General features: G+C 42.5%; 1 protein-coding gene across 1 annotated transcript in view; it reads left to right on the top strand.

Annotated features, from left to right (window-relative positions):
* Positions 1-2,137: 2,137 nt before the first annotated feature.
* The window catches only part of T265_12993 (hypothetical protein), a gene marked incomplete at both ends in the record, with an annotated part of 10,743 nt that continues 3,453 nt past the window's right edge, over positions 2,138-9,427 (top strand). Inside the window, 2 exons of the mRNA XM_009166667.1 lie at positions 2,138-2,258; positions 8,060-8,197. Coding sequence (XP_009164931.1) covers positions 2,138-2,258; positions 8,060-8,197 — 259 coding nt within the window. The remainder of the gene's footprint in view (positions 2,259-8,059; positions 8,198-9,427) is intronic.

Here is a 9,427-nt window from a genome sequence, read left to right as displayed (position 1 = left end):
CGTTGCTCGACTTATCGATTTTGTCGCATACAGGGACGGCTGGCCTCCGTACAAATGGCGTGCCATTTTGTGTTCAAATAAGTATGAAGGAAACCCAGAGACCGCGACTGCCCAATGGTTCACATGAAAGACAAACCCGACCGTGGGTTTTCGAAGTTTCCAGACATCGTATGTGTAGTCCTCCATCAAGATGATGTCAAGTTTGTTTTTCATTGGACCGAAATCCCCCCATTTCAATCAACTGGAAAAAGTTTGGAACCGATTGAGAAGTCATCGTTTCAGAAGAACTTGGTAAACAATCGGTAGTTTTTATTTGTTTATTCGTTTGATTTTTAACGTTTTTTTCGTTATCACTGGTTTCCGACAGTTAACCATTGGTGTTTACTAGGGATGACCATCCTGTGCGCATCTGTATGCCAGAGAGAACCCACTAGAACCAGCTAGTGAGGGCAACATCTCTAGGATTGCCAAATGTAAGCAATGCCCAAACCTAGTATCAAAGGATGCCGCCTTCGGGATAAGGAAGCTCAGGCGGGCGTTGTTTTCTGAAATGTGAGAGTAAGCGATGGGATTTTAGATCTGCATTTGAATTCGTAAGATTGTTCTTTATTGCTTATTATTGACGCCATCAGTGTGTTGCATTGGATCCCAGGTTCATCTTATCCTGCTTTTGAAACAGTTTCCACTCTTTTTCAAAAGTTCGTCGGTTGGCAGCTTTGTTTTGTGGATTAAAATCGCTGGTTTTGAACGAAATGTTTTTTTAACGGGGTTAAAAGAGAGACCTCCAGATATTGGGGACACAACAGTAAAAATCTCGATTAGAGGGCTTGATCTGGTTATCCCACTGTGGGCCCTTCAGAGAGCTAACTGTCCTGACATTACTGTCTGAAACTGTGGCCAAATGTGATCTTTGTACGCCGACAGAATGGTCTCTGCATTAGCATCTAATCTGACAATGCGTACAGTTGCATTCCGGTGATTGGACTGTGGTCAGACTCGTTTGGTTTGTGTGAGATCTGGTGGTTAAGTCATCACGACCTGCAGTTGTGCTTCCTGGTGTCGGTGTGCTTGAATTTGTGGGCAGTAAACAAGTCAGGCCTGAGAGTGACAGAAATAAAAGTTATCGATGTATTTGAGGAGAGCAATTGAGGAATTTCAAGCAGTGAGGGCAGAAATAGCAGGGCTTAGCAGAACTATGGGATCTTTCAGACAAATGAATTCGTACAGTCGGAAGTGGAGTGGCAAGCTGAATTATTATCGCAAAAGCAAAGCGAAGGTGATCGATCGTGTGGGGGTCGTTCTGATAACGGTGATAACGGAACAACGTAGTTGGTGCATGAAGTTTTGGATATTCATCGGACCGTATGTGAGGCAGATATTTAGAGTCGTCGCTGATAGTAAGTTAGGGTCACCCACGGTTACGCAGTATCCATTAAAATCAGTCTGCAATAACACGCTACTTACGCTAGCGGCTGCTTGGTACGAATTGTAGTCAGGTCTATCCTGACAGTTACAATTCCCCGACTGAACAAAATCCTGAGTGAACTATCGTCCTCCTCTTTCTCACTTGGGCTCAGTTATTACTGAAATGTTTGTATACGCAAACACAACTTTCATCCCGGTGATTCCCCCAGGCTGGAACAGGATAGCTAGGAATCAAATCCTCGAATCCTCTCTCTGAAGTGAGTATATCGATTTTTTCTACCACAAATGAGTGTGATGGGCATCTCGTCAGCATTCCGGAAGTGTACTTGTGCTAGTACTCCATTTCCACACAATTTCGTTGAGTTTATTGATATTAGTAGTCACAATACCCACTTCGTATTGTAAGGATTTGATGGTACTGACCACCCGCGGATTGTTCTAATTCCACTCGCACCTTTGTAGTTCGCGAATATTACAGTTTTCTTTTATGGGACTGTTCCATTAATCTAAATGAAAAGATCGTTCAGCTGTAAAACCCTTGCTACACCCAACTGCCGCGCCACCAGAAGAAAACACGAGGACTGGGATACCGCCAGGTTGCCCAAACCTAGACAGGAGAAGTCGAAAGTCAGAGGTGAGGTTCAAACTACGAACCTTCCGGTCAGTAAATTCGAGCACTAACCACCGAGCCATCTCGCCTTCAATAATCTTCATGATTTTGAAATCATTTGACTTTCACTCTCTCAAGACTTATTTACGAATTCTTGTTCTTCTATTCAACGCAAATAGACTCTCTGACAATATCCCCACTATGGACCTAATTTACGCAGGTGGTATGAGTTAATCGTTTTCGACAGTCCATCAAAGACTGATTATTCAAAAGCGTAAGCACGTTACTAACACATGAAAGTCAATTGTCTCATGTACGAATACTAAAAACCAGTCTTCCAGGGAAATTTCTTCCCAAGTGCTCAGTGTTTTTTACGTATTGAACGCCTTAATGTTTATTTTGCTGTTATCGTGCCCTGAGGACAGGTGAAACCACCGTCGCCGCCAGCAAAGAATTCAATTATGACAGTACACACGAACAGGAGAGATTCTGGACGTTGTTTGCTGGGCTGGGAATTTCAAATGCAAACGTTACATCACCAAACAAGGCGACATCATCACTGTGTTGTTATGGAGCCAGTAGCGACAGTCGGTGGAGATTCTAGAGGAAAGGTCCTCTTTCGAAGGAATTCCACACTCACCCTTTAATGACGGAAAGCGATGCTATTTTTTCCTATTGACTTTATTCGTAGATTATTGTTTCGAAAGGTTTTATCTGGTCTTGTGTTCTTATTTCCCTGGATACCAACCTGTTTTCCAGGTTGCTTCAGCAGGTCAACTTTTAACTAAAATCCGACTGGTTACTACTCAAAGGAGGGACGTTTCTCAACAAACAATAATTAGTTTGAAAGGGGTCAAAGTTAGGATGTGAGCTGCTGTGCGCACAGACATTTCGATCCCAGCCATGCAATCACTCTTGCAATGCTACATTTGGTGAGGAATCGATTGGGTGGAACTCTAAAAGTTTGAATATGACATACCACGTGAGAGGTCCATCCTGATTGGATAACACATTCAGGGTAAATGATTGAACACATGATAGTTGCAACCAATGGTAGGCAAATAGAGAATCAGTCAGAAATAGGTTCAGGACGGTCGATAATAAGCGAAACCCAAAACGTACGTACAAAGCAATTTAACCAGATAAAAAAATAAATCCTGATCTCCCAACAAGACGCAACGTTAGTCCCAAGTTGCTTTCAGGCATATAAATGAGGCCTATGATAATCAGTCACAACAGCCCCTGCAGTGAAAAATGTGTGTTTATGCTTTCGTGCTATAAGTGAAGCCAAATTCTGGACAAAAACGCAAAAGCTGGCTCATTTTCATTGAGACTGGAAGCCAAACTCTGGACAAAAACGCAAAAGCTGGCTCATTTTCATTGGGAATGGTCAGTGTTGGACATCTCACGAAAATCTAGGGAGTCTAGAACCTGTGACTTCTCTGTGAATTAACCTCTATGATTGGTCCTTCGCGACTGAACGGCTAAATATTTACACTACTAGCCGGGAGATTGCGGTACTCTCTGGAGTTTCGTGGGATTCACACTGCCGATGAGTTTCAATAATGAAGAAATAGCTGTAGGGCGCTTCTCGGTTTCCCAGCACTGACTGGCTTCACTTACATGACGGGACCTCCATTGTTAATTAGATTACAGCGCGCATGGTGCAACTGGCAGAGTAGTAGATTCGAGTTTTGCTGAGTACTGTGGCGGAGGAATGCACTACAGTCTATCGATTCCGAGAAACGCGCATCCCTTTAATGGTTGGTAAACAGAAGGACCAACAAAGTTGTGGGAACTTCCGACGGAATACTCACCTATCAGTCAAACCCGTCCGCAACTTTATATATCTTGACCACGAAGTGGCTAATCTGAGTTTAGCTGCGTATTTGGTAAATATTTCCCATGCATGTTTATTAGGCAAATGTATAATGCCTGTCTAATCTAGTTTTAAAATTCCCAGGGATGGATTGATAAGATGGTCACAGTGACTTAGGTTGTCAGTTTTTTTTCGCAGACAAAAGCATGTGACAGTCGGGACCATGATCACAGCGAACCGTAGCCTGCAATTGGATGACATCTTCATGGCTACGAGCAGATTCGAAACCATTTATTTTGCGCAGAGGTTTACCCATAGATTTATACCGTCTTTATTGACGAAACGTCCAACACACATTTGATTGAAATACCATATGCATAGAGAACATTTAAGCTGCAGTTAATGGAGGGATGATGCTGGAGACCCTTGTTTCTCAACTGATGAGGTAAAAACTTGACAGGATTACACAAACGAAAACAGACTGGTGCGGATAACTGAAGATGCATTCATTTTCGGTCGGGGGCTCTATGGGTGAAGTAAAGTAAAGCAGTGGTTAGTTCCTCACCCACGGAGGGAAAACAATATAGAAGACAGTCAATACGAACAGCACGATGGGCAAAACAAACTGTTATGTCAGGCTACTGACCGGCTGGTCAGACGGCTGTTTTTTGCTGATACAGTTCACGTGACACCGGTTTGTGTGTGACTTACCTTCGACGTCACGTGACCTAGTTCTTTGTCTATTGTCTGTAGGTTACAGACTGTGGTATAGAGTCTGTCACCTGTTATAATTTTATTGCACCGAAGTGGCCAGGAGAGTGGTTCAGAATTTCTGTTTAATCCGATTAGGATATTGACAATGGACTTCCCGAAATCATCACTTTGATCGAGACAATCTAGTAAGCCATATTGATTTGTGACCCCTAGGTCAGTCATGCAAGCTATCCCTGAAAGTGGAGTTGATGAGGCCATGATATATGAGTGGACTTTGCAGAAAATGCTAGTTTATACCCGAATTCATCACCTTTGGCACAACTAAATGGTCTTTTTGTTCTATGGGGCAGAAAATGGAATTTGATACCGACGACTGTTTTCATTCCCGCATTGTTCACACTGAATTGAGGGAAGCAAATTTCTTACGTCTGTTTGTCAAAATCGGTCGTAATCCCATCAAATCTATGCTCAAAATTCGCTCCCACCAGAGACAGAGTCAAACACCGTGGTAATTAATTGCGTGGCTGCGCAGCGCACGATGGACAATGCGCCTGTTCAGATGAGCCAGATGGAGCCATATGATGCTGAAAAGTCAAGAAGCGTTGTACAGATGTGTTCTCATTAGCCGCGCGTATCTCACGAAAATCCACTGCTTTGAACTCGCAACATCCCGCAATTCCGTGATTAGAGGGTGAGTGGTGCTCTATCCCGTCTAAGTGCGACTAATCACACTACTGGTCAGCTGATCGTGTTCGAGCGGTTAAGTGTTCAGACCACTAGCTGGGAGAACGCGGTTTTGAGACACCCAGAAGCTTCGTGTGATGCGTATTGCAAATGATTCCTAATAAGAATGAGACACCTGTAAGTGCTTCTCGACTTTTCAGCATAGATTGGCTGAAATCTCTAGTAAATTACACCCTAGCTTTTGGAAGCTGGGTCGAAAGAACATCATCTGACCACATGTGAAACGAAATTTTGGGACATTTTTATGGTGCAGACAGCAGAGATACGCCTCCATACGGAGCTCTCTCAAAAAACAGTCCAGTTCTCGTTCACGACATAGATAAATACAGAAGTGTCTTGTGTTTTCCAGCCGGAAATGCAAATGGATTTTTGGTTCACATTTCCTGTATCGTATGTGATGACCTACTGATTAACGTGTGTGTGGTTTGTTCTATAATTATCTGTAATTATAAATAATTATCTAGAATTAGGCTAAGTCTCCGACAGAGAGGGGTGACATCATCAGTGCGTTGTTAGGGGGCGTATCGATGGGTTGGCGGTGGTGTGTTGGGCAGTGTTGCGTGTGTGTGTGTGTAACCAAACGTGCTGCCAACCGGGGATGACCTTCGACCACTATCAGTCGTCAAATCGGGCGGTTCCATTGGTTGCTCTGTTGTCCTGTGTCCTCCGATGCCCAGTGACCTTTGAGCTTGACATTCCCTGGACTCGTACTCTGTCCTTCGCCATTCCGAGTACTGGGTTGTGACCTTTAGCGGTCTTACTCCAAGGAGTTATTCGTTTCTTCGTTTCTGAATCCAATATTCTGTTGTGCTCGAGTATTCCGGTTCAGATGCTGGTCCTTTGCACGTGGTAGTGCGTAAGTTGGTTCCAGTTCATTGCATCGGTTGCTCAAATTCGCCATGGAGTAACATGCTTCCAGGAATTTCCTTCTACGTCTCGTGACCGTGTACCAAAATTTCTGCGTATTCCAGACTGAATCTGTGACCTTCTTGGCCTTCGTGCATGGATATTAAGGATAGGGGATAATGCCTTCTGACGGCTGCGTTGTGTTCTATCTACATTGAACTGTTTCCAGCTCCAGCGAAAAATAAAACGAAATCTTAGCACAGGTTGTCAGGAACAAAGATACAGGACCAGTAACTAAATGTCATCTTAACAGCCCAACTGAACCGCTGGACTGAGTTGGTCGGCTATTTAGAAAATACGCTGTTTGACCCTTTTTTTTTTCTCTATGAAATATATATTTTCGCCCGTCAACCATTAATTTATCTATTAGAGAGTTGGCGCAACACAATCAGTTGCCTGAAAACATCACAAACGAGAGATTTAGCTGGGTTCCAGGTGAGTCTCTCGCAAAACCAAGTTAGTTTACAAAGGGGTGTATTTCGCTAAAGATTTTATTAGTTTCTCGTTAATTCAATATTCTGAACTGTTCACCGTAAGTAACAGTGGCAAACAAAGTACGCATTGGTATTTTCGTTTGCCTTCTGCCACTTAACCAATTTGGATTATAACCTTGAATGTTTGAATGAAAGGGAAACCTTTCCATTCAGAAGTCCTCGGTGGAAACACAATGTTCACCGTAAGTGACACTGGCAAACAAAGTACGCATTGTTATTTTCGTTTGCTTCTGTAACCTAACCAATCAGGATTATAACTTGAACTTTTGCATGAAGGGGAAACCTTTCCATTCAGAAGTCCTCGGTGGAAACACTCTTCTGATTTCGAAACACAACACACTACTCATAGTGTTGCTAAACTCAGTTGAGTCAGAATCAAATTCGCGTGCAAATAAGAGAATTTTTCAAAACCCTTCTGTTATCTTCGGGGTCGAGTAGATATTATGAGCCATTATCGGCCATAAAACTCTTGGTTATTGTGAACTAGCATATAAACCGTTCTATTCCACTTCATTTGGTGAATGAACTGGACTCATATTCACAAAGGACAGTATCGAACATTTCCATAATTTCCTTTTACCCAAGTGCGATTGTTGTGACACATATGAGTCGTTGTTCATGTCCGATCACCGGAGATTCTTGTTACAATACGGGATTCGCATTCGAAATGTAGCGGTTACACTTGGACAAAGGTTTGCTACACAGAAGGAGTTCTAGAGTCACGTGAACATATAGTATGTTGGTTCTTTGTGAAACATCCAATAATAACATAGGCAACTAGTTTATCCACTTTTAAAATTTACAAGCCGGCAGGGGCCCAATATCGGTGTATTTTGTTCTGATGCCTTGTAACATGCCTTCAGAATTGGGTTGAGCAATCTTGATGCCCTCAGTTTGGATTACTTGTTAAGTTTGATACTGAAGAATGGAGGGTCGTCTTAAAGCATCTGCACAAAACTTATTCCACTTGTATCTTACGCCAGTGCGTCTTCATTGTAGGCACATCTTTTAACTCATGTTTGTCTATTCAACCAACCGTAACCTTCGCATCATGTCAGTATATAATTTTCCAGTCATTCAGACTAGTTGTTGTCGCACGTTAAAGGCGGGATTCTGTTTCATCATACCTCGGTTGAGCCAAACAACTGAGTTTATGGGTTTGATTGTCGCCTAGCTTTTGAATTTAATCGATTAAACATTGATCGTGAAAACAGCTTGTTCAGTGTTTCTTACACAAGGGTTTGTAGACAACTGCTGAAATTACGTTGTTGAGATGTAGTCGATCTGCACCAGCTTGATTTGCCTTCCAGCTATTTCACGGTCATTTCTAGTTGATTTACTGATAAGAAAACTGCTCAGCTGTAACACCCTTTCGGTGCCCAGCTGCCAGGGCACTCGAGGGAAGCATGAAGGCTAGGATAGTGCCAGGTTGCCCAAGCCTAGATAGGGAAAGTCGGGAGGCGGGTTCGAACCACGGACCTTCCGGTCAGTAAATTCGCGCTCTAACCACTTGAGCCATCTCTCACCTGATTTATGTATATTTCGTTGTCATGCAGTAGAACATTGACCAGAGGATGTTTTGGTAAATGTGCCTTTTTTTTACTTTATGTGTCCGTAATTTCAGCTCCACAAGTAAAATAATGCCATAACATAGTCTACGATGAATTTGCAGACATCATATAATTGCAAAATATTCAGTAATCCCATGTACAGAAAACTAGCTCACTGTGTGTTGCCTAATACCATAAACCCAATAAAATTTGAAGCGAATAAAGGCATTGTCGAGGTTAGAGAGCACTTTGAGCACCAGAGTTGTTAAAAGAGACGCCAGTGGGATAAAAAGGGAAACAGTGCGGCTCTTCCATGATCGATACATGTTATGCTCCCTTGAGTCTTGAGAACAACTCCAGATTACCAAAAGTCTGATCGATAAGTTGCTGTCACTCGACATTTAATCCAACATTTCGCGACTGCTATGCACCTAACCTCCAATTCTGTAAGATGACATTCGTTTAGAAATATAAATTTCCGTCTGACATAACAGCACTCAAAATGAAAAGTTATACGTGATCCTTTCCATTGGTTCCTACCGGAAAAACCTTGAGTAGATTTATCCTTACTTGTAAGGTCGACTCACAACCCACGCTCTGTATCCATCAGGTATGTCCACTCGCTAAGTCTACAGTAGATCTGATGAAGTACCGAAATATTGATAGCTCAGCCGTTGAAGTGGTGTTGATCTCTTCGCTGAGCTTGTAGAACGTTCCTCTAAGCGGGTCAGAATTATAAACCCATGTGATACGGACGCTCGTATGTAGATTAAAACATGGGGTGATGTAACAGGGTATTGCAACTAATTGGTATGATTTGATTTTAACAGCTGTTTCGAAAACCATCCGAGGCAAGTTAAAAAGGACTGTGCTTTTTCGAGGAATACAGTCCTTTGCAAATCAATTTGGTTTTCAAGAGGCAACTAATTTGATTTGATTTTAACAGCTGTTTCGAAAACCATCCGAGGCAAGTTAAAAAGGACTGTGCTTTTTCGAGGAATACAGTCCTTCCTTAATCAATTTGGTTTTCAAGAGAGACTCAGCTGAATCTCTCGTATATGATATTCTACAACTGAATGAAACATGAGGCAGCCTGTGTGTAGCACATTCAGTTGTAGAATATCATAAACGAGAGATTCATTTGATTTGCAAATGAGTATAACTC

Source organism: Opisthorchis viverrini, assembly GCF_000715545.1.
Source record: "Opisthorchis viverrini unplaced genomic scaffold opera_v5_29, whole genome shotgun sequence".
Taxonomy (NCBI): domain Eukaryota; kingdom Metazoa; phylum Platyhelminthes; class Trematoda; order Opisthorchiida; family Opisthorchiidae; genus Opisthorchis; species Opisthorchis viverrini.
Note: the sequence above shows the minus strand (reverse complement) of the source record. Positions and strands in the feature narration are given on the sequence as shown.